The sequence below is a fragment of the Pelophylax lessonae genome (genome assembly GCF_965119305.1).
Source record: "Pelophylax lessonae genome assembly, chromosome: 12".
Classification (NCBI taxonomy): domain Eukaryota; kingdom Metazoa; phylum Chordata; class Amphibia; order Anura; family Ranidae; genus Pelophylax; species Pelophylax lessonae.
The window spans coordinates 92,749,032-92,776,088 of NC_138779.1; the positions used below are offsets into that span (position 1 = coordinate 92,749,032).

The 27,057-nt window shown below is 40.2% G+C and overlaps 1 protein-coding gene across 1 annotated transcript in view; it reads left to right on the forward strand.

Moving 5' to 3' along the window:
- Positions 1–10,962: 10,962 nt before the first annotated feature.
- The window catches only part of LOC309568082 (myosin-binding protein C, fast-type-like), a 236,518-nt gene continuing 220,423 nt past the window's right edge, over positions 10,963–27,057 (forward strand). The window contains exon 1 of the mRNA XM_082273655.1: positions 10,963–10,999. Coding sequence (XP_082129781.1) covers positions 10,978–10,999 — 22 coding nt within the window. The 5' untranslated portion in view covers positions 10,963–10,977. The remainder of the gene's footprint in view (positions 11,000–27,057) is intronic.

The following is a 27,057-nucleotide window of genomic DNA, read 5'->3' on the forward strand; positions in this document are numbered from 1 at the left end:
AAGCCAAAAGGTTGAACACCCATGCATTAAAGTCAATGGGGTTCGCCACAAACTTGCAGTTCGCCAATGTTTGAGCATGAGCGCGCAAACGCATTTGCGAACCGCCCCGGGCGGTGTTTGCCCCATCTCTAACTATGGACATCAACCGCTTAAATCCAGAGTCAGACTAAATTGTAAATGGCTGGTTATCAGTGACCATCATCTCTGTGATCAATCTGTCCAGCAGTTGGGATCTTCCATCCGAATTTGGCCACCTGTTTTTTTTCTGAAACATATCTGTTATTGTTGCCTGCTGTGATACTGATATTTCACCTTGTGATTCATTGAGTTTTTTCTGTGCTGCATGATATAATTTAACACGATGAACTCTTAGATGGGCCCAAAGATTTGACGTATTTCTGGTTTTTGCAATTGCTGATCCCATGCTTACATTGTTTGTGCACGTGTTGCACACTGCTGCTTTTCCTGGAGATGGAGACGAGAAATAATCCCATATCACGCTTTTACTTTTTCTATCTGCATCCATCTCCATTGAAATTTGAAAGACACAAATTGAATATAGTGTTAAAAAAAACTGGCTGTCTGGCACCCTGTGGTGGGTGGATAACTTCAAATGGGAGAGTAATATTTATCAACAATATCTCTCAAGAACTATGAAGATTTAATCCCACTTTACACTGTGAGACCTATAGCCTGTTGCCATGATATCTGTGACACCTAGATGTGTATTCCATGTATTTCAATGGAGGAGACACACAGAATGTCATTGGCAGTCTTGTCCTATTGTCTGTTTTGAGATGGAATGTGTATTGTGTTAAAGTCTACCTGTCCCATTGTTAAATGTTAATGACCTCACATTGTTCTGTCCAGATGGCCAGATAATTAGTTCAGGTTAATTCTGTTCCTGTATACAAGTTCATCTGCATATGATAATGTAATCATGCAACCCCTGACCTTAGTGTGGCAATATGATCAGGAGAGGGTGGCCATGCTGTATATAAATTCTGTGTGACTGTTCAATAAAGAGTTCTTCTTCACCCTTAATCAGAGTCCTGTCTCTTATTGGGGGAATCTGCTACAAGGGATTGCTATGCTCTTCATACTCCCTTGAATCATCACTAAGCTCTTGTAAAAGCCTGTTCCTGTTCCTGTGCCTGCTTCACCTCTGGGGAAAGAGAGGTTCACCCACTGCTTTGACCGATGGCCTAAGTAGCCCTTTTCTTGAAAGTCCTTTTTAAATGTAGTAGTCAGGATGGGGAATCCTTACTAACTTCCCTTTTTCATCCTTGATGCGGATCGACCAGGCCTGGCCCAATCCGTCTGGGTGGCGGACCTCCATTCGGCCCAGGTAGATGGACCGCCCATGGTTCCACTGTGTCTTGACTGACAAAAAGTTCTTCAGAGATCCAACCTGGAGGAATTTCTATAAGGCTTAGGGACAAACAGGAAGTCCCATATGGCTTCATTACACCAGGACTCTCTTTTTGCCTGGATCTCTATCATGATCTCCCATGGAGCATAAGGGTAATCATACCCGTATTCCATGGCCACTTTCTTCTGCAGCCACCGCTGCATTCTTAAGAATCTGGTAAGGGTTTTCCAGTTCCCTCTCCCAGCTGGAGAAAATGGGGTCTCTTCTGGCCTGATTAAAAAGTCATAGGCCTCATTTTGATCCCGAGCCCCTGCAGAGTTCTTGGGTGGTGTTAAATCTGGGACCCAACTGGCATAGGCCTCACAGAACCCCAAACTCTTGGCACGCTCTCCCCGCACCACAGAGTCCCTAGTCTCTTCATCTGGCGTTTCTAACACATCAGGACAAAGTGGACTGCTCTGCTCTTCAGATCCCCAGTCCCACTCAGTTTCATCTTCGGACTTCCAGACATCAATTCCCTCTTCTAGGGACCCAAACCAATTCTGGAAACTAGGAGACCCCACATCGTTGACCCCAGCTTCCTCCTCACTGCTTGCACTCACTTTAGCAGCCCTGGACACCCATGGCCATCTTTTCTCCTCAAGTTTAATGGGAGCAGACTTAGCTTCTACTGCTGCAGTTTTCAATGCATCAGGTGGCCACTCTACAGCCCTCACTACCTGCATGTATCCTTGCTCTGGCATTCGGGTCTCCTTCCATGAGCAAACCAGACCACTGCCAGGTTGCATGGCCCCCAGCTGCATCATTACTCTGAACATTCCTTTCCCACGACCCTGGAGAGGCCCCGAATTTCAAAGCTGACAAGGCCCGAGTGACTCCGGTCTCCCACGACACACACAACCTTCACTCCTCTCCGCCCGCAGCAGCAGATGGCCGCAATGCCCACACTGGCTTCACGCTTGCACCCGCATAGTCACACTCAAACACTGGGGACATACCAGGCCTAAGTGCTCCATGCCTCCTCTGGTGCATAGCGCCAGTCTTCCATCAGGCACCATCCGCATTCCGGTATCCCACAGGATGGATGTCTTCAGATCTCTGGTCTGCTCCCTGGTCTGCCCAGCAGGTTCTCCGCTAACAGGTGGAACGATCGCTAATGCCTTCTGACTCTCTCCGGCACACTCTATCTTGCTCCTCCACACACATGTCTCCCTCTCAGCCACACCCGAAGGCGGAAGTAATTTATGGACTTCCCTTGGCACTCCTGATTGGCTGTGCATGAGCGACGTCTCCACCCACATTTCCTTTCTGGTGGTGGCTCCTCCTGCTAAGCAGAACTCTTCAGCATGCGCTATCCCGTGCGGTACAGTAACCCCTCCAATGCCGCGCTCTCTCACCTCAGCCGACATGGAAGTCACTGCAAAGCGAACTGTGCCCCTCACCAGACATGCATCCACTCTTCTTGCTTGTAACAGGGCTCCAGCTGCGCCACCATCACCTTGAGCCAGCTGACCCTCTTTGCCATTCCAGAGAATTGTCCTCCTCTCAGCACATGTACAAGCAAGGCCCACCACCATACTGTCATACAGCATACTGTCTCGCTATCGCTATCCACACCTGCCCAATCTGAGTACTCTCCATTAATCACAACCCTTTGCAACCTCCCCTGGAGCCAGTTCTCTATCCAGGTACTCACCTTATGGTCCATACCTACCTTCCTTAGTTTGAACAGTAAGCGTTTGTGGGGAACAGTGTCAAAGGCCTTTGCGAAGTCGAGGTACACCACATCCACAGGCTTACCTTTATCTAGGTGGCAGCTCACTTCATCATAGAAGGTTAATAGATTGGTTTGGCAAGAACGATTTTTCATGAATCCATGCTGATTACTACTAATAATACCGTTTTCATTACTAAAGCCTTTTATGTGATCCCTTAACATCCCCTCCAAAATCTTGCAGACTACTGATGTTAGGCTGACCGGCCTATAGTTACCCGGGATATATCTCGGTCCCTTTTTAAATATTGGTACCATGTTGGCTTTTTTCCAATTAGCTGGTACCATACCCGTCTGTAAACTATCCTTAAAGTTTAAGAATAATGGTCTGGCAATCACCTGGCTGAGCTCTTTAAGAACCCTCAGGTGCAAGCCATCCGGTCCCGGTGATTTATTTATGTTAAGTTTCTCTAGTTTAGTTCTAAGTCTATCTTCTGTTAGCCATGGCGGTATTTCCTGAGGTGTGTTGTTTAGTTTGGCCTAACAAGCTGAGTTAGTGTAGCCCCCCAATTCTTTCGTGAAGACTGAAGAGAAGAAATTATTTAACACTACCGCCTTTTCCCTGTCCTCTGTGGCCAAAGCTCCCTTATTGTCTTATGGGGACAATGTGTTCTGGCCTCATTTTCTTACTGTTTATATACTTAAAGAATTTATTGGGGTTCTTTTTACTCTCTTCCGCTATATGTCTCTCGTGTTGTATTTTAGCCGCCCTGATTTCGTCTTTGCATTTCTTATTACGCTCTTTATAATGCTTGAATGCTGCCAATGACCCCTCAGTCTTGTATTTTTTGAAGGCCTTTCCTTTAGCATTAATATGCATTTTTATGTTGGAGTTTAGCCACCCAGGGTTTAGTTTGCTCTTTTAAATTTATTTCCCTTTGGAATGCACTGGTCAATCCCTTTGTTAAGTATGCTTTTGAAGCACTCCCATTTTTCCTCCTTGTTCTTTATTCCCAGGGTTCTATCCCATTTGATATACACCACTGTGTATTGCTTCTGTAATGTGGGAGGCCTCACCATCCTTGAAAACAATGCAGGACTGCTGGTCCTGAAAGAAATTTGCATACAGTCCTATGTAGACTATCATAGCTAAAATGTACAATTCCAAGTAATCAGATCTGTTTAATACCAGCCTATGCTGTGTAGATATATTTGTAATGCCACGTATTTCCCTGTATTATGTACATAAATAAAATAAATTATAATAAGATAATTGCTATCGCTAAATAAAATAAATTATAATAAGGTAATCGTTTTCCTTAAAAATCCTTCCAATTATTTCCAATGGGCATATGACATAGTGAAAATTAGTGTGACCTTTGCAGGAGAGCAGAGCCACACAGACTGAGCCACAGCAATGTAATGTGATAGGATCAGTCTTGGACCCAATGCCAATTTCTCCTTGGCAAAAGCTACAAACAATTAGAACGATAAATAGTAATATGTTTTATCAGACTAGGGGTATTAGCTTACTCTCATTCCTCAATTAATAAGAGCTGTAATAAGACAGCCCTTGAGAGTGGAGGCAGATGCGAACTGAAGACTGACACTTCACATGGTGTTATACGTCTGATGAAATAAGAACTACCAAATGTTAATGGTATGCTTCTATTACACATTAAAGTTTGCCTGTAAACTGCTATAATCAGCTTGATTTTCTAAAGGAAATTAACAATAGTAGAAATAAATATTTAAGGAAGAATGGTTTATAATCCTTTCTATAATTAATCTGGCCATGGGCGTCCGCAGGTAAGGGCAAGGGGGAGCAAATGCCCCCCCCCCCCGGAATTGCACCTTTAAAGTTGCTGTTAAGCCACTTTATACCATCCTGTCTGGTCTATTTAATAATCCTGTGTGCCCCTGTGTCTGTGTTTTAAAAAAAATAAGCCGTTGTTTACCAGTTTTTATAGCGCCGAGCGCTACTCAAGTGGCTCTCTCCATTCCCCGTCTGACAGCTGCCTGCCCTGTGTGGGGCCGATTATTCCTTGCTGATGTCAGTCTGGAGGGGAGGGGGAGAGGAGGAGAGAGGCGCTCTGAAAACTTGTAAAGAATGGCTTATTTTTATAAAACACAGACACAGGGACACACAGAATTATTAAATAGACTGTAGACAGGAGATGAAACTTTAAATGAAACTACTACAGCAGGAGGGGAGGGGGGGCACTAACACAGGAGCAGACAGGGAGGGAGGGAGGGGGTAGAGAGGAAAGAGGAGGATAGGAGAGCTGCAGATGACGGAGGCACGTAAACTGACCACGGTGTCAGGGCTCAGCAGCCATGGCATACCGTGGTCAGTTTACAGAGGGGAGGACATAGCCAGGCAGGATCAGCCAGGTATTTTAGGTGATAGAAGGGGCTAAATTACACAGCACAAACACTGTGCTGTATAACATGCTTTAAGGGAACAGGATCAATTATTATTTTTTTTTAGGTTAATCAATGCTTTAAAAATAAATGCTGCCATTTTCCCTTTAAAAATAAATCCCTAAAATAAGTATTATGACCAAGCCCCTCCCCCTTCATGACATTGTTGAAAAGGGGCAGAGCATGGGTGACCTTAAAATGATGCTTCCCCCCCCCCCCCAAAAAAAAAAGGTTCTGCGGATGACCATGAATCTGGCTAATACCAGTAGTGAAAATCTAGAAGAAAATTATCTTAATCAAAATTAGACATGTGCAACAATAAACATTCATATAGCATAAAATAAAATGTGTAGTGCCCTAATTCTGTGATATCCAGAAGTTATCCATACACCTTAACTTTTATGTCATCTGGTAAGAGTCTTATCTACTCTCAAACCGGCCACGAGGTGGGTAGAGCTGGGCTATCTATATCACTGCACGCATCTTTTCGTTTGGAGATATATTGCACCTTATTTTTCACCCGTCTGGTAAGGGGAATACCTGTACTTTAAACAAGCACGTTGAAACACCTTTCCCTCATTTGTTTTCATTGAAATCACTTGTTTGGCATTGGGATCTCTTCATTCAAGGACTTATGTGAACTGTTGCATATATGGACCTTTTATGAATTTTATGGACTTTTATGTTTTAGATCTCATCCTATTTATTTATGATATTGGTGTCACTATTGTTTACATATTTATGTTTATAAGTTTCACAGAATTAGCACACTACACATTTTAATTATTTGTACACTTAATTATCCTCACTGGGTAATCGGATTTGAGTTGCAGCTTTTTTAATTGATTCATTTATCAGCGCTCCCTTTACACATACCATTCATATCGCATGTAATGAGTAATCAATTGATTTACAATGTATATCAATACTGTAAACAGTGACCTTCTAATAACAATGTGTAAACAGTGCTTATTAACCACTTCAGTCCTGGAAGGTTTTACCCCCCCTTAATGACCAGGCCAGAAATAGATGCGATACAAGTGGGCACGATGACATCAGCGTCCTTGCTCTGCCCTCCCCGGGTGTTGTTTTATTAATAGGGATACCAAGTGCTACCCCACGGCTTTTGTGTCTAATGAATCTTCTTGTGGCACCAAAGACTATGAAGTGGGAGTTGTCCCAAATCTAATGTATAACACTGTCCCTGTGTGGGATTTCCCTTTTTTTTTTTATTTATGGGGAAATGTCAAGGGAGTAAGGCCCCAGCTGGATCTGACTCCTGCTGCCCCCAAACTGCTGGAGGAGAATAACAAGGAGAAAGAGTCTGACAATTTTCCCCTGGAGGTCCACGCAGGTGACAAAAGGACCACCCTCTGGAGATAGACCTGCACACAGCCTGGGTTAAGTTTGGCATGGCCCAGCTTAGGGACCCTACTTTACCCTGGGCCAGGGAACAGGTAAACGTGGTAAATGGGATGCCCCAAAAGCCAAAGGAGGAGGCTATATGCCCTAATTTTTCTGCGGAAAATGACCTGTTATACAGAGTAGATTAAATACCAGGAAAGAGACTGGAACATTTGCTAGTACCATAATACCATAGACCAATGGTACTAGACTAGGCTCATGTACTTTGGGGACATCTGGGGGTGGATAAAATTAAAGAAAATATTATAATGATTTTATTGCCCAGGCTTACACAAAGATGTAAAATTGTATTGTGAGTTATGCCCAGTTTGTTAGCTCACTGCTCTGCTCTCCAATTTCCGGAGTCCACTGGTACATTTACCCATCATTGAGGTGTCCTTTGACAGGATTGCCATGGATATCATGGGTCCCTTTGTTAAGTACGCTATGTGACACCAGTATATCCTAGTTGTCTTGGACTATGCCACCTGGTACCCAGAGGCAATCCCTTCAAGTAACCCCCTCAGCCAAGAGTGTTTCTCTTATATTTTTACAAGTGGGTATTCCTCAGGAGCTGTTAACTGACCAGGGCACACCCACTCAAAAGCGTAGTGAAGCATATTGCTCAAATGAAGGAGTGGATTGGAAAAATGATGCCCATTGTTAAATCACACTTGCAACTGGCTCAGCAGGCTCAGGGCAATATGAAGTTGTAGAATGGGTGGGGAAAGTTAACTATAGAGTACATCAGCCTGGCTAAAGAAGCCCTACTAAATCTACAATGTGAATTTATTGAAGCCCTGGCAAGCCAGAGAATCCCTTATGATCCAAGCATCCTTGGCCATTACTGCCACAGGTTATTCTACAACGGCTGGGGTAGAAATTGCTGAGGCACCATCAGTAAGCCAAAAACAATAGACCAAGGAATTTCTGCTAATAAATAGAGAGTTCTTTTCTTATTTACCAGGATTAACTTCAATTATAAAGAAGGATATTTTGACTGAGCCAGGGGTGAAAGTTAACTTAAAACCCTATCGCATTCTAGAAGCTCGGCGCCAAACAGTCTCAGAGTAGATAAAGAGGATGTTGGATCTTGATGTAATAGAAGAATTGCATAGTGAATGGTGTAGTCCAGTCATCCTTATTCTCAGGCTGGATGGCATCATTAGATTTTGTAACAACTTCCAAAAGCTAAATGAGGTGTCAAAATTTGACACTTATCCAAGGGTAGATGAGCTAATTGAGAGTCCAGGACATGCTTGGTATAGCACCACCTTGGACATTAGAATGGGTGGGGAAAGTTAACTATAGAGTGCATCAGCCTGGCTAAAGAAGCCCTACTAAATCTACAATGTGAATTTATTGAAGCCCTGGCAAGACAGAGAATCCCTTATGATCCAAGCATCCTTGGCCATTACTGCCACAGGTTCTTCTACAACGGCTGGGGTAGAAATTGCTGAGGCACCATCAGTAAGCCAAAAACAATAGACCAAGGAATTTCTGCTAATAAATAGAGAGTTCTTTTCTGATTTACCAGGGTTAACTTCAATTATAAAGCAGGATATTGGGACTGAGCCAGGGGTGAAAGTTAACTTAAAACCCTATTGCATTCTAGAAGCTCGGTGCCAAACAGTCTCAGAGTAGATAAAGAGGATGTTGGATCTTGATGTAATAGAAGAATCGCATAGTGAATGGTGTAGTCCAGTCGTCCTTATTCTCAAGCTGGATGGCATCATTAGATTTTGTAACAACTTCCAAAACCTAAATGAGGTGTCAAAATTTGACGCTTATCCAAGGGTAGATGAGCTAATTGAGAGTCCAGGACATGCTTGGTATAGCACCACCCTGTACCTTACAAAGGAGTATTGGCAAATATCACTTACAGAATGTGCTAAGGAGAAGACAGCCTTTTTTACTCCTGAGGGGCACTGGCAGTATAAGAGAATGCCATTTGGCCTACATGGGGCACCAGCTACTTTTCAGCAGATGATGGATCATGTCTTTAATCCCCACCGAACCTATGCATCTGCATTTAGATTACAAGTTAATTTTTAGTGCCAACAGGGAGAGCCACTTGTCTAAAGTGCAGACTGTTGTTAATGCCCTCTGTGGTGATGGTCTGACCACCAATCCTAAGAAGTGTGATGTAGGATTATATGTAAGGTACAGACCCTGCATTTATATGTGTAGGGCTATATATACACACACACATATATGTATTTATACACATACACATATATAGGTGTGAAAGTAGCAGAACCCTATGCCTGCGCTAATTAAATAATTAGCAGGCATAGGGCTATGCTCCTATCACACCTATATGTGTGTATGTGTATAAATACATATAAGTGTGTGTGTATATATACCCCTATAAAGAAGTTCTGATGTTATGCTTGCCTCCAAAGACGCCCAAAAAATGCCCAAAAAACCGCCTGCTACAAAAACGCCCAGGTGTGTTGTTGCAGGCGTTTTTTTTGAGCATTTTTTGGTCGTCTTTGGAGGCAGGCATAACATCTGAACTTCTGTATAGGGGTATGTATACACACACACTTATATGTATTTATACACATACACACATATAGGTGTGATAGGAGCGTAGCCCTATGCCTGCTAATTATTTCATTAGCGCAGGCATAGGGTTCTGCTACTTTCACACCTATATATGTGTATGTGTATATATACATACATGTGTGTGTATATATATATATATACCCCTACACAGAAGTTCAGATGTCATGCCTATCTCCAAACACGTCCACAAAAAAGCCCTATAAAAGCCTGCAACAAAAAGTCGGGTGTGAAAATAGCGAAGCCACCATCCTGCTCTACTGCAATTCTAATACAAACAAACTTTTTTTCTGGTTCTGGACATGCTACAGAGCTGAAACTTCACAGGTACACTTTTTAGACCCCCCAGACACTAAATCCAAAGAAATCTCATTTTTTTTTCAATAATTTTTTCAATAATTGGCTCTCTATCAAAAATGACAATTTTTTTTTGTGTGATTAATAGTCCCTGGGGCATGACCCAAAACACCTAGGCACTTTTTAGGTGCATTTATTGGGTTTTAGGGCTTCCAAATGGTGTTTTTTGATGACCGAAGTTCGGGTCCCATTGATTTCAATGGGGTTCTGAAATCCGGGCCGAACTTTCGGGAAGTTCGGGTGTTCTGGTCGAACCGAACTTTTCAAAAGTTCGATCATCCCTACTGGTAGAAAGTGAAAATCCTGGGGTTGATTTACTAAAACTGGAGAGTACAAAACCTTGTTCAGTTCTGCATAGAAACCAGAGCTTCCAGGTTTTATTGTCAAAGCCTAATTGAACAAACTGAAGTTAGAAGCCAATTGGCTACCATGTACAGCTGCACCAGATTTTGCACTGTCCAGTTTTAGTAAATCAACTCCCTTGAGTTACAAGTGCAGACTGGCCTAAATATTAGAAGACGTAGTATTCTCCAGTTGATAAATGTTCAGAGTGCCAATTGCATTGATAGAGCTAAATTTGAGAAAAAGAGGCACCTTTTGTATTTAACATGATTTCAAAAAGGCTGTAACTTCAACAGTTTTATTGGAAGAGAATCATGTTATATTTAAAGCTTAAAATAATTCCCCTCAAACTTGATGAAAGCTGGTTAAAAGTAAGAAAGGGTGGGATATATTTTTTTTTTTATATCTGAGCGATATTTAGCTTTGGTAGGGATTGCGCCTCTAGAAACAAATTTGTCAGCTGTGCTTGATATCCCCCTCCCAAATCTGCTTTTTATGCTTCCTCTGTGGCTGCAGCTGGCTCTTCTATGTTAGTTATAGGCTCAGACTTTTCCTGATCCATCAGTCAAGTCACATCTAGTCCCCTCTACTGAAGCATACTATTAAGGCCAGGGCATAGATCCCCCCCCCATCAAGAGTTTTAGGGAAGTTTATGGAACTACTTAGGAATTTGGCAACCAGCTTCAGGGGTCAGGTGACATTTATCAACATCTCTCAGGAGAGGAGAGACTGTCTTTAAAGAGACAACTGCAAAGACAGAGTTTGTGCCTGGACCGAAGAAGAAGGTGACCCAAGCATGCCTGAACCAGCAAAACCTGGTAGGACAGTCTCTCCTGTATCCATTGTTTTCTAATTATTTCATAAGATGAACAATGCTTTTTTTGCATAATTAATCAATGTGTGCATTCAATTCATGCATCATTCACTCATTTATTACGAGGATATTTACCTTTTTTTTTAGGTGTTTTTGTATTTTATGTCCAGTGTAAGGTAAATTCCTTTCATTACTTTTAGAAGCAGTTCAGTTCATAGTCTTACAAGCAATGTTTAAACATTTCACTCCTACACCTGGATTGTGCAGATTATCTCAATACTTTTCATTAGTGTTAATAAACCCCGTGACAGGGATTAAAATATAGTAATTAAACTGCTACAAACTGTAACAATATAGATATGCAATCATTACCATTTACATAACAAATCCTAACTTTTTTACTTCTTTTTTAACAGATATGTCTAAGCAATGTAAAGGTTTAGACTGAGCCATAAACTGGTATTTTTAGCCCATTTTGCTAGTAGTATGTAATAATTTGTGCAAAGGGTAAAACAGTATATCATCACAATGAAGAAAAACGTTTTAAATTGCAAAGCCATCAGCATCTTTGCATGTAAAGTCACAAATATGCAGAGATGGTGCAAAGACATCACATAATTACTGCCTGCTTTATACAAAGATTAATAAGGTACCTCTGCCCAGACACCCCTGTTCATCCAATAGAAATGCTTCCTTTATAACAATTTTCCTTTATAACAAGCAGAGAAAGCTTGAAGTAAAAACTGTTGTACTTAATAGCTTACAAAGTGTACATTTTATGCATAATAAAAAGGATAATTTAAGGAATCGTGCAATAAGGGGAAATAATCAGCATGTTGGAATATCTTTAGCATGAAAAAGAATTGTCTGTTTTTCAGCTTAAAATATCATTTAAAAAAACTGAATCTTTTTATTTTTTATTTTTTCCAATGTTCCTACTGTAATAAAAGGAATAGTGTATATTTGTGTATGAGAAATACCTGTTTGTATTGAAAAGTGTTAGCTGCCTGTAAATGAACCGTTATCATTTTCCACCTTTATAATTGAATTTGGCTGTTCAAAATTATTCTTGATCATCAGTCAGATTCAAGGTTGAAATTTCAATGCATGAAAAGGATGTTTCAAGAGATATGTGAAAAGTATCAACCAATAACCTGCATGTATATCTTTAGTATAAACTTTTATTCAGTTTTATTCCGTTTTTTGGTGCATCAAAATATGTATATTTTTATTTTTAAATAAAAATATTAAAATTAACATTTAACACGTATGTATCTTTTTAATTCTACTTTTCCCCTTTATATATTTGTTACTCTTACAAGAACAGTAGGGAAAGTGTGTGTAAATGAACATACCTGGCGCCCATATATGGATACCTGCATAGTGTTCGCTAATAATTCTGCATCAGTTTCCACGTTTTAAAGCAGAACTTTACCCATATCAACTTGATAAAAAAAAAGTTCTTTAGCAAGGAACATACATTCCACATGAATAATTATGCTACCAAAATGAGTGTGTACTTTAAATTGCCCCCAGCACTGCTCCTGTTTCTTCTTGCCTGAGGCAATCATAAAGCAGAACTAAACCCAGCGATTTAACAGTTTAAAAAAATAAAATAAAACAGTTACATTCCTGGAATGCTGAGTTTGATAACCGTCACATTTGCTTGTGTCCTCAACCAAACTGTCAAACCAATAAATTGCTGGTATGATAACTGATCACATGTGCAGCACCATGGCAGTTTACGGATTAAACATAAGCAGCTTTCTTGGCTGTAAAGGAAAGGAGGATCTAATCTTAAGGCCCCTTTCACACTTGTGCAACTTGTACTGCGACTTGGGACTGCAAAGTCGCAGTACAAGTCGTACCATATTATTTCCAATGAGTACCATTCATATCTGTGCAACTTCAAGTAGTACTGCCTGCACTACTTTGGCCTGTCTTTGATGCGACTTGAGGTCCATAGACCTCAAGATTACAGAGGCATGGCTTTAAGTCATGACAAAGTCGTGTCAAGGTCGTGAGACTTTCAAGGTCGTACGAGTGTGAAAGGGGTCTAAAGTGGAACTTTACCCATAACTACTTGATAAAAAATAAGGTTCTTTAGCAAAGAACATGCATTCCACATTAATACTTAAGCTTTCAAAATTAGTGTGTGCTGTAAATTGCTTCGGCATTGCTCCTGTTTCTTCTTGCTGTAGGGTGCCATTTTGCTGAAGCCCAGAGTCCCAACAGTAAATCATAAAGTGGAACTAAACTCATAAATTTATTGGTTTAAAAAAAACAGTTACATTCCTGGAATGTCCGGATTGCTAACTGTCACATTTACGTGGCTGTGTCCTCAACCAAACTGTCAAACCACCCAATGGCTGGTGTCATAACAGAACAACCTGAGATGATTCAGCAGGACTTCATTTTCTGACTCAAGTTCCACTTTAAATTCAATTTGGCTGTTATTCAAAATTATTCTTGATTATCAGTCAGATTCAAGGTTGAAATCTCAATGCACTGTAGGCTCAAGTGGCAAAAATCAATTAACAGCTATTATCTGAATTAGTATATGGAACAGCTAGAAGAGTTGTTTTTCAAATGTAATCCAGCATCAAACAATCATAGTGTATTAATATCTTGAAACCCAGCATCTAACAATCATAGTGTATTAATATCTATGTTTGAGTGATAGGTGCTAAGCAGTTGAAATTTAAACAGTCTGAGAGCCTGGTGCCGCCTTTGATATGTTGGCCCGATGGGATAATTTTCCATAGCACTTGTCCAAGCACCCGCATAAAACATACGATAGACTTTCTATTAATCCTATCTAGCAGCTTGAAGTGCTTTCATTAAGAAACATAAAAATTTATGGGTTTTTTCTATTATCGTAGCCAAATTTATTGTACCTACATTTGACAAACAATTGTCATTTAAGCTATATAGTTAAAGGCTAAGTCTACAGTTACTGATATTGTAGCCTTTGGTGGATGCTGGTAAACTGAATCAGCCTTAGAAGAGTTTAAGTCTCCTTGGGACTCCAGTGGTAAGATGAGATATACAGCTTTAGACATCAAAGTTCTACCTACCCTCCCCAAACCCCCAGCTCTTAAGAAGTTATGCAAGGGGCTCTTCCCACTGCATTCCACCAAATGTAAAATGCATGGAGAATTAATTTAGTTGGAAATGCATACTCCTTGAAATGGCCATAGTGGGAGTATGGAGGTGAGGCTTTGCTTTGGAAATGTTGTTAATGAACAGTGTGCAGTATAATTTTATACAAGGCATGTCAAACCATAGAGAAGCAGAAATCTGACTTTAAGGGTCCAATTAGGTCAGCTGAAGATGACACTTACCCAATAGTAACAATTACAATATACTATTACTTTGGGATTAAAACGCAGAGTGCGCCAGGCAGACTCTGTCTTTCTCAGCGGGGGATCGATCCGCGGAGACAGCTGTCAGGTCCCCATGCATCTCTATGGGGGAATCGGATGGGAACGGACCATCAGTCTGTTCTCATCCGATCCCATCCGATCCGCTTGACTGATGGAAAATAGGGCTTCCATCTGTCCAGATTTGATGGATCAGATCGGATTTCAGCAGACATGTCTCCGCTGACATCTGATGCCCCATAGAGATGCATGGGGTGACCGTTCAGATCCGCCCAAAAAACTGACAGGCGGATCTGAACGGTCCGCCTGTGTGAAAGGGGCCTTAGTAAAGGATTTTATGTATGCAATTGCCATCCTGCAAAATATTGACTTTTACAAAGGTATAGAACAAAAAGGTAAAAAACATGTTTCTTAGGGTTCTATCTAGTAAGGCAAGACCTTCAAATAAAAGCTATAGGAAATTACAAATGTTGCAGGAACCTGTATACCAGGGCTATATTCTGTCTAGAAATGCAAGGTCCTCACAAAGTGGCGTGTTTTCTCCTGTTAACAGTAAATTTCTAGTCACTGTTTCTGGCTTAACATGCAGGCAGCTGGAGGAACCTGCAACACCATGAAGACATTTTTTTTTTTATTTTCATTAGAACCTTTTAAAATCACAGCCTTGTTTGCTGTCTATAAACCCACTGGAAAGATTTCCTGTCATTTTTCTTTCTATTTGCTGAGTCAAAGGCAGATTCAAAGGGGTGGGGGATCTCCCCAACAGGGAAAAAGATAGCAAAAAAAAAAAACATTTTTAGGTAGAGTGGGAAAGGATTAGAACCTCTCAGGTTCTGCTTTCCTTTACAATTTTCCTTTTTCTTCTTGTCCAGGTAACAGGATATGATAGAACAGGAAATAAAGGGAAATCTTTCCATTAAGGATACAAAGAGCATTACAGTCTTGATAAAAGCCTTCCTGGTTACAGTAAAACCTTGGATTGCAAATAACTTGGTCTGTGAGTGTTTTACAGGACAAGCAAAATCTTTTTTTTTAATTTTAGTTTGATAAACGAGTGAGGTGTTGCAATACGAGTAGTGTCATATCACAACTGAGTATAAAAGAGAAGAGAAATCCCATTGTTAGTCAATGAGAGCTGTCCTAATTAGCACTATTGAAGTCGTTCCGACTTTAGTAAAGCTACCTGTATTACTTCAAGGCGACTTCTATCTGACTTGTGCTCATAGACCTAATGGAGGGTTTGTAAGGAAAAAAAAAAAAAAAAAACTAATGCTCAAAGAAGCTAAAAAAATCATGCACAAGAGCACAAACAACACAAGCTTCTTCAAGCTGAAATAAAAGCTCAAATGCCTGTAAAAGCAGCTTTTTTTTTTTTTTTTTTGAGCTGCAGTGTGCATGAGCCCTAATCCTAATTGATGTGATTTGGATCTGACATTATAGAAAGATTACCCGGGCATTCCCTGAAGTTGCCTCACAGTTGCATTGAAGTCACATTGCTTTAATCTTTTTATATGGACTATAGACTGAAGGACTTATGAAAAAATGGTTTTAGAATGAATCATCTGAAATTCCATTATTTCTTATAAAGAAATTTTCTTTGATATTTGAATGCTTTGGATTACAAGCACATTTCTGGGGGAAAAAAAATCTGTAAAATAGTTTTGGCTTTATTCGGTAAACAATCATAAACTTCAAAGAAGTCTTAAACTGCGAAAAAAAAAACAAAGAAAATCTTCTCCCTGCAAGTTAATGTCATAATGTGCTAGTATGCATTGCATGAGTCATTGTGGCGGCATGGCTCTCTCAATGGATAGCACGCCGTCCATTGAAAGCACAGTGTGAATGTGTCGGTGACATCACCGGCGCTGCTTAGGTAAATATCTCCTATACTGTACACGTTTAGGAGATATTTACTGTAAGCCTTATTATAAGCTTACCTATAGGTATGAATACAAAAAACACCTTTACTACCAGTTTAGAGCCATTAATAAGTCTCTTTTATTGGATCAATGGACTAGAAGTTAACAGTGTGCCTTATTACACAGCTACACTCCTATCATTTTAATAGAAGTTCCATTTAGAAAGAGCTTCTAAATTTCTACACAAATTTTAAAAATGTCAAATAATTAAAATGTGTTAATTGCCCTTTATTCAAATATATAAACAAGGGCTATCACTGGTAATGAATATTTACTGGTTAAGAATAATGCAGTAGGTGATCAGACAAACAAGTATGTTGTACTAAGACCCTGCAATGACAAACCTCAGTGGTAGTTGAAAGCCACATATGGCTCATCACCCACAGTTTGGAGAACATTTATATAAAGGACATATTCAGATGATAAGCCTGTTTTACATACTGTGCAAAAAATTACCAGGCCAATAAAGGTACAATTAAAACCATAATATAAATGTTAATGGTGAACTTAGTGATCACATAACATCAACATTAGTGTTTATTTAGACCCATTCTTTCCATCATGTGTCTATATCAATTACCCATTTTGTAATGACAATCACCCTAGGACATGGTGTTCAGGTTTCAATAATTATGGCACTAGGAAGAAAAACATTCTCCTCTTAGTACGTAAGGTTCTCTGATCTAAATCCCTCACTCGTTACTTAGATGATTGACAACAACAATGTAACTAGCTGATCTGCTGGCTGGTCTGGGGAAGCTTTACACTAAATAAACTTAAGTAATGGCTTATGGAGAATAGTCAATGCAGTGATTGTTGTAATTCTGTTGTCTTATAGACGGACTACAACAAATTATCACTGCATTCCCCCGAGCAGCTTTAATTTGCAGCTTGAAAATCTTTAGACATGTGTTTGTTCTGTGACTCTAATCCTTCTTTATTACATAAAGCATTGTAGTTATTACAGATTTAGTATCGCTAACACTCTCTAAAACCTATGTAGGAGGCTCTATCTAGAGATTAGTCATCTCTAAGCACATGCAAATGCTGTCACCTCTTTTGTATTGGTTCCTCTGTTTGATCCACAACCACATTTTATACTTCTAGTAACAATTTTAAAGCAGGATGCACTATAAGAAGCCGTATGCTCTCTACCTTGTATACAGTGCAGCCACTGGCAATGGGATTTGGGGAGGTGGCTGGTTTTGGATTTTCATAAAGGTAAAACAAGACAGACAATCTGGGACAACTAATTTTAGGCAGGATGTTTTGTAACTGACAGGTAACTGAATGTATAGAAGAAGTCACTACACTTTGTGTTAGACCGACTGTTGAAGTGTGTCTCCTAGGACTAGTTGATGCCCCTGCCCCTAACAGAGTAACACGTACCCATTTGATATTATTTTATTACACTAAAAAGATGATAGTTCTCTCTTGGAAAAAACCTACTCCTTCCGGTGCTCAGGCCTGGAAGGCACTTATCAATAAAGCCCTGCCTTTTTATAGAGCTAAGTATACTAGTAGGGGAATACCCTATAAATTTGAGAGTGTGGGGAGGGTGGACGCACAGTGTATCTTCAGTGTCTGATTAAATTAATATGATGTCTCCTGGTGGTAGTAAACTTCTTCATGCATATAACGTTGATAATGACTCTGTGGGGTTCGATTTCAAGATTCCCTTAGTGTAAGTTGACTACTCATACACATAATTTGGGTTTTGATGATCAAAGTCTTTAGATCCAGTTAAATACTTGGAACTAGGAGCCAATTTAAGTGATTTTATGTGAATTTATGTCTGGGTTGCAAATATGGCAGAAGTTATTTTTGCTGTATGATAGTTAAGAGCTGTACTATGGTACTCTAGTGCTCAAGTGCTGTATGTTTAGCGTGACGTGTACCGCCTGGAATTGGGCTGATTTCAATTGTACTTTGTATTTTCTTTGTATTGTTATGAAAATGTGAATAAAAATAATTTTTCAATAAAATAGCTGACAGGTTAAACGGTAAGTGGTAAAATGGTAAAACAGTAAAAGGTATTAGTAATAGATGTAGGGACACTGGTTGGATGTCTGACAGAGCTAGTAGGTACATGTCAGAGCTAGTAGGTACATACATAACTGTTATAGATAAGTGTTAATGGATTTCACATTAACAGGTTATTAAACCTCACTGGTGCAGTAATGCTCATTAGGCACGTACATCAAGTTGGTCTTGCAATCTTCAAATACAGAGCTTCTGTTACCTAGATCTTCTCAACTAGATGAATATTACCCCCCCCCCCCCACTGTAACTCATGCTGATTAGAAGACTTAAACAGCCAGGTCCTCACTTCTCGCTAAGCTTACTGACTGATAGGGTGTTGGTCATTCCCCATCTGTTAAAACGAATATGTACTATCCAGTACAAACATATGATTGAACTGATGATTGATTACCAGACAAATGGATCTTGTGTGTCTCCCTTCAATAAAATCTAACAATTCAAGGTTAACTCTTGCAGTTCGTGCACTGCTCAATTATAGACATAATTATGTTAAAGGTTAACCAAATTTTTCTAATTTTTTTTTTTATAAAGCTGAAACCAATACCTATTAACAATAATTTGTATGCTTTTATTAGAAAAAAATCTGACCCAACATTTTTCATTTACTAACATTTTCACAATACAGATGTGTGTGTGTGTGCATACTTTTTTTTTCTGTAGGCTTAGGCTGGCCATACACTATACAATTTTCTTATTCAATTTCCTTTAGATTTACCTTAAACTATGTAGTGCAAGGGCCTGCCTGATTGCATACAAATTGAAAGTGTTTAGGTTTGACCCTATATTACATGGTTTTGGTAAATCTAAAGGAAAGTTGAACAAGAAAATTGTATAGTGTATGGCCAGCCTTAGAGTAGATCATAGACAAGATATTCTAGGCAACAATATCTACTGTCAGGTAGCCACAACAAGGACATGGTGAGAGAGGGCAAATCAAGAGGTCAACCAGACTTTTGCATTAAAATCTTAAAATTTGTGGGTAACTCCTACAATTTATGCACTTCCTGCTCAATTATAGACATAATTATGTTGAATATTAATCTAATTTTTCTAATAAAAAATATCTAAACAACAAAAGTTTGTATGTCTTTATTAGAAAAAATCTGACCCAATATTTTTCATTTACAATAACATTTAAAAAAAATGTGTGCACACTTTTTTCTTTTCTTCTGTAGACTAAAGCTGGATACACACTATCCAACTTTTGTGGTTAGTTTACCTTTTCTATGTAGTGCAAGGGCCTGCCAGATTGCATACAAATTGAAAGTGTTTAGGTTTGACTTCATATTATATGGTTTTGGTAAATCTAAAGGAAAAAATTCTTCAGAAAATCTTATAGTGTGTATGGCCCATTAGTAACAATATCGACTGCAACAGATAACCCCAGCTGGTCATGAGCATTGTGAAGGAGGGTATGTGTCACCTAGACTTTTGCGTTTATCAAGTAGACTGGTTGGCCCCCTGCAATCTGGCTGTTTAGCAGTAGACGGGGGTTAAAAGCTAAACACCCTCTCACACCTAATTATTAAAGTGTAGTGGGGGAGGCTAAGGAGAGAAACTAAATTCTTTGGCAGGAACAGCCTGACACCAGGAGCTGACCAAACAGTCCAGTGAACAACCTGGGGGCTAAAGATTTGAGCAGAGGTAATGTATCCTAAAAACCCTTATGGGGGTGAACTTTTATTATTGTTTGTGTGCAGACAAAAAAAAAAAAAACACAGCAAGATACCCTAAAATACATCCTGACATGCAGACTGGTTCCTTACAATTGCTCCATTTGATGCTGATCCCTACACTACCCATCCTCAAAAAATGTACCATGTACTTTTCCAGATAAGTGATACATGTGTGCACAGGGAACAAATTAAAGGATAACTAAACCTAAGACCAAACATTTTAATATATTGCCTCTCACTAGTCCTTATATGTGGTATCTGAATTTGTTTTGTTTTTTCAGGCAAAGAACAATTTTAGCAAGCACAGAAAATACCTGCTGGTCTTGCAAGGAAGACAGCGTTCTTGTCACTTCCTGTGAGCTGAAAGCAGAAAACAATCTTTTTTTTAAAAAAAAAAGAAACTAATAATCTCCCCATCCCCAATATGATGGGGATTAAAAAAGGCAGACACGTTTGAAGTTCAGAAACAGAAAGTCTGTTATCCACAGGTTTATCCGGTGAAATTAAAAGAAGCCCAAAAAAAAAAAAAAAGGAATGGAGCCACTCCATTTGAGGACTTGTAAACTGCAATATAATAAAGTTTTAGATTTAGATATGTTTTAAGCTTGGACCTGGAGTGGTCCCACCACATCGTATTTACCTTTTCCATATACTTCTCATAATGCTTTTATCTTCCCTAGATTCTGGGAGATCTTCCATATCTGAGATAACATGATCCTATTTAATAATAAGAATCTTAGGAAATAGCTTACTGCAAACGTGTGACATCCTTGTGACAGAAAAATACCTAATCTTGAGATGTATCTGATGGCAATAAACATGGAAATATGGATGAAAAAAAGTTCAGAGAAAGAGGATAAAGCCATGAACACTTCATTTGCATACTAAAATGAAGCTGGATACACACTATACAACTTTTGTGGTTAGATTTCCTTTTGATTTACCTTCAACTATGTAGTGCAAGAGCCGTCCTGATTGCATACAAATTAAAAGTGTTTAGATTTGATCTCATATTATACGGTTTTGGTAAATCTAAAGGAAAAAAATCTATAGACAATTGTATAGTGTGTATGGCCAATTACTTTGTTCCTGTACACCTGGTTATTTTGGGCTCTCAAAAACTGAAATATAAGTTTTGGGTGAACTGGATCTTTATTACAAGCTAATTTTCACACAAAAAAGAAGAAAGAAATGAAAGTGAATAAGGCTGTTTTTTTGCAGCCTTTCAAAGTTACATGACATTGTTATGTAAAAAGTCTACAAATAAAATACACCGACAATTTATTTAAGTGTAATATGATTTCCTATATTTAGATTGAAAATATTTGGCAAAGCTTTATTTTGTAATAATTAGACTAGAGCAGCTGCTATACATTGGCTTAGATGTGAATAAAGCTACATATCATATATCACTTATATATGAAAGGCCTGAAATTCCATGGGTGCCTGTTGAGAAGGCGGTATTTGTCTTTACTTTTTTGGGTGGATATTAATGACTAGCTCTAACGTTTTTGCCATATTACATATGCTTTACATATTATCCAAGCTCAATGATGGCAAACCCTGAATTCAGCTCACCATTATGTAGAATATGCCTGATGGTCCTCCTTATCTATATATTAGCAGCCTTCAAAATGTACTTGAAAAAGTTGGAGCCTCCCTATTTACTTTGACATTTTCAATTTCCTAACTGTGTCACTCTGCACTATAAACAACTATTTTGAGATGGATCCTTTTACCAAACATAAAATTGCATTTTCTTTATTCTAAGGGTGGACCATAATGGGACTCTATGGCATATCCAAGTGGTCTGTGCATATGGATGTGCTTATGGAAGTCTATTGTCGACATAGGCACATATGTGAAGAGTCATAACCACATTATTGCAGTCCCCAGGGAGTGGTACAGGAGAAAGAAATCCAAATTAAGGCGTGAAAGAATTTAAATGAAAGATATGCTGATAACAGCAGTAGAGAAATCTGAAAGCCTATACAGTGTAAAGCTGCATAGTTTTTACCTCCATTTTGGTCAAAAGCTGGCTTAAGATGGCCATATATGAATCGAATGGATCTCAATGGAGAAATCAGTTCAATGTTTGTGCTCAACAAAAAAATGGACCATGTATGCTTTACTTTTGTAAGGGCTATTCTTAACAGTTAATTTACTTTATAAACAGTTGCCAGCTTTTAGAGAGGTGGGGAATTCATTTAAAATATACATGGTTCTCAAACAGACATATAGTTAAAAATGAACTTTAGTTAAAAAACTCTATAGCTAACTTGGCAGTAGAAAAGGACATCCCAGGCAGCTGGATCTTGGAGAAATCTGTGCCGAGATGCCGCATTCTTATCCTGTCTTCTAAATCTCCAGCATTCCACTGCCACCAATGTTCCCAAAGTACACCTCTTCCTCCAATTCCCCTCATATTACCTCTGTCTCCAGTGCCTCTCCCAGCACACCTCTGCCTCCAATGCCTCTCCCAGAACACCTCTGCCTCCAATGCTTCTCGCAGCACACCTCTGCCTCCAATGCCTCTCCCAGCACACCTCTGCCTCCCATGCCTCTACCAGCACACCTCTGCCTCCACTGCCCCCAGCACATCTGTGCCTCCAATACCTCTCCCAGCACACCTCTGCCTGCATTGCTCTCCCAGTACACCTGTGTCTCCATACCCCCCAGAACACCTCTGCCTCCAATACCTCTCCCAGCACACCTCTGCCTCCATTACTATCCCAGAACAACTGTGTCACCAATGCCCCCCAGAACACCCCTGCCTTCATTGCCCCAGCACACCTCTCCCTTCAGTGCCTCTCCCAGCACACTTTTGCCTCCATTGCTCTTCCAGTACACCTGTGTCTCCAATGCCCCCCAAAACACCTCTGCCTCCATTGCTCTCCCAGTACAACTATTTCTTTAACGCCCCCCAGCACACCTCTGCCTCCAATGCCTCCCCCAGCACACCTCTGCCTCCAATATTCCCCAAGGACACCTCTGCCTCCAATGCCTCCTCTAGCACACCTCTACCTCCAATGTCCCCCCATAACACCTGTTTCCCCTCCTACCCAGCACACCTTTGCCATTACTGTTCCCCCCCACCACAACTCTGCAGCCTAACAGCATATCCCTGCCATTTGTTCAGTTACAGTACTCCCCATTTTATTGCTGATTCTCTGGTGTACACGCTGAGGGCAGACCTGGAGGGTTTGAGCCAGCCCACAATGTCATGTGACTGGGTTGCACAGACACTTTTCAGCATCTATTCAGAAGCCGGTACCTGCCCAGGAGAGATGTGGCCTGTCATAATGTATAGCAATGTGTGCAGATACATGCTCAATAATTTGATTAAAAAATGATTAGTGGTAAAGAGGGACTGTGCCAGAAAATCCAGGACAGTTAACAAGTATATTTGTTTTTTGTTCAGTTCAGTAGGCCCTCGTGCTACATAGTTGTTGATATATATTGCAAAACATGGTTGTGTAGCCAGATCAGATATACAGTACTTGGGCACAATTGTCCAATCTTGCCGTTTTTTTATTGTTGTTGAAAAAGGTTTCCACATGCAGGATTTGCCTGCATCTCTCTCTCATGTAATCCCTACCACTAATCAGACATTAAAGCTTGGCTAAGCTAAACATTTATGTTTTTGAAAGGTATATCTGTGGCACATGTTCATGATGACTGTTTTGTGCTTGAATGTCTGAATGTTCTATAATACTACGCGCTCAGTCAAATGATGGTCTGCTAAAGCAAAGCAAGACTTGTTTGGTTATTTATTGAGTCTCTTTGCCAGTGAGCTTCATAGCTGCACCCTTTTTAAATTATTAAATTAGCTTATTCCACTTAATCCACTATACAAACATGGTTCTAACAAACTAACAAAACATCCATAATAATAATACCTTGAGGTAAAATATAAATAAACCAAAACAAATAATCGAGTTTTAATACAGCGCAAAGTGAATATTTATCCCCTTAATAATGTGTAACAAAAATATATACAAATGAAAATATCAACTACAACAGTATAACTTCAAAACTAGTAGCAATGATAAATGTGTACACAAATCCCCAAAGAACTCAGCCATGTCCAAGAATGAGGGAAAACAGATCTTGCATCTTAAAAGTGCAATTGCATATTTCTGAAAGTGTGGCAATATCTTTTGGTGGATGCAGATCCATGTGGCTGGAGTTGTTTGGATTGTAGCTTTAAGGATGGACATTTGGTCAAAACCACACGAGAGTAAAGAAAGAAGCTTTGCTACATTTGTTTTTCTCTCTCTCTCTCTCTGTATCATTTTGTATCAGTTTCCAGGGATGTCTTAATGCATGGGCACCCCTGGGCACTGCCCAGGGGCCCCAGGTGAATGGGGGCCCCATAATATTCTTTCATTGCATCATACTTTGCATCATAGTTGCCATCAGCCAGCCAGCCTGTGACAGCAGCTTCCCCATGCTGCTCTGCTTGAGGAGACTGTACTATACATTACTGCCCCCTATACTGTGCCCTCCTGCCCTCCCCCCATACTGTATCATTGTACCTCCTCATGCTGTCCCCTTTTGTCCTCTGTACTGTGCCCTCTTACCCTCCACCCCCTGCATTGTGGTCTCCTACCCCTGTATTGTGCCCTCCTGTACTGTGCCCTCTTAATCCTCTGTACTGTGCGCTCCTGCCTCCTCTAAACTGTGCTCTTCTGCCCCCTGCCAGGACTGTGCCCTCCTGTCTCCCCCCCCCCCCTCTGTACTGTGCCCTTTGTGTTGATTAGACTTTGATTTATGGCATTTTTTCTTATTGTTTAAATTAGATTCCATTGAAAGTACTTATACATACAGTATATGTTTAGATTTAGCAAGTACTTATACTTTAATTCTCAGGAGTAGGTGCAAAAAATTAGGGCAGGCTGGTAGGGGCCTACGTGCATTACTTTGCCCAGGGGCCCAAGTTGCTATTAAGACACCCTGTTAGTTTCTACTCATTCTGGGTATTTATACAGTATATATATATAGATACACACACTATATTGTTAAAAGAATTGGGACACCTGCCTTTACACGCACATGAACTTTAATGGCATCCCAGTCTTAGTCCGTAGGGTTCAATATTGAGTTGGCCCACACTTTGCAGCTAAAACAGCTTCAACTCTTTTGGGAAGGCTGTCCACAAGGTTTAGTAGTGTGTCTATGGGAATGTTTGACCATTCTTTCAGACATGCATTTTGTAAGGTCAAAAAGGGGTAGGAGAAGAAAAGCAGCGCCACCTCAGTGTAGATTAAAAGGTTATTTATTACATAAAAACAATGTAGTAACTCACACAGAGGAAATAGTTGATCAGCAAATGGTGATGGTTCATCTGTAACACTGTAGGGATGTTAGGGTCAGCGATCGCCTGAGGAAGGAGCGCGCATGCTCTGAACGCGAGCACCCCCCTGCCACTATTGGATGTAAGCCTGGATACTGAACGCTGCCAGAAACACAGGAAGTGTCGGACTCCACCAGCACAGCCAGGACCACAGCCGCCACAGTGTACTTCCCTAACATCCCTGCAGTGTTGCACATGAACTATCACCATTTGCTGATCACCGATTTCCTCTGTGTGAGTACTACATTGTTTTTATGTAATAAATAACATTTTAATCTACACTGAGATGGCGCTGCTTTTCTTCTCCTACCCCTTTTTGTCTGTTGCAGAGTCCCTTTAGCTCTGTATGAAGCCTGTAGCCACCTCCACCATCCATCTCCACTAACCCCAGGGATTGAACTATCCTGTATACCTCCTAAAAAGACTAACTACAGCCACAGTTGAAACTTTTTTCATAAGATCGAATGTACTTGACTCTTTCACTGGCGCAGGTCGAACATTGTGTATATGCACCTTTCTTATTTTGTGAGGTCAGACACTGATGTTTGACAAGAAGGCCTGGCTCACAGTCTCTGCACTAATTTATCCCAAAGATGTTCTATCAGGGTGGGGTCAGGACTCTGTGCAGGCCAGTCAAGTATCTCCACCCCAAACTTGCTCATCCATGGCTTTATGGACCTTGCTTTGTGCACTGGTGCTCAGTCATGTTGAAAGAGGAAAGAGCAATCCCCTAACTGTTCCCACAAAGTTGGGAGCATGAAATTGTCCAAATTGTCCTGGTATGCTGATGCCTTAAGAGTTCCCTTCAGTAAAACTAAGGAGCCAAGCCCAACCCCTGAAAAACAATCCTAAACCATAATCCCCCTTCCACCAAATGATTTGGACCAGTGCACAAAGCAAGGTCCATAAAGACATGGATGAGCGATTTTGGGGTGAAAGAACTTGACCGTCCTGCACAGATTCCTGACCTCACCCTGATAGAACACCTTTGGGATGAATTAGAGGGGGGATTATGAGCCAGGCCTTCTCGCCCCACATCGGTGCCTGACCTCACAAATGCGCTTCTGGAAGAATGGTCAAACATTCCGATAGACATTCTTGTAAACCTTGTGGACAGCTTTCCCAGAAGAGTTGAAGCTGGTATAGCTGCAAAGGGTGGGCCAACTCAATATTGAACCCTACAGATCAAGGCTCCATTCACATGAATGCATTTTTTCATGCTTTTTGCAGAAACGCATTTCATTTTTTTAACATCGGTTTCTATAGAACCCGTTTGCATTAATGCATTTTTGTGCCTCTGCGTTTTTGGAAAGGGTTGGGAAAAAAAAAAAAAGCAAAACACATGAAAAACATATCAAAAGCGTGTCAAAAACGTGTGTCCGAAATTGTGGAAAGCACAGCAAAAAGCACTGCTGAAACACTCAAAAACAAAATGAATATAGTAGGTGTGAACCGAGCCTATGACTGGAATGCCATTAAAGTTAATATGCGTGTAAAGGATGTAAATATGTGTCCCAATACTTTTGATAATATAGTGTGAGTGTGTGTGTGTATATATATATTTACACACTGCCTGGCAAAAAAAAGTCACCTCCTGGATTTACCTAAGCAACTAACTAAACTAAGCATGCAGTGACTATCCTATAGGATAGTTACTGCATGTGCCCAACGAATGAGGTTAGCTG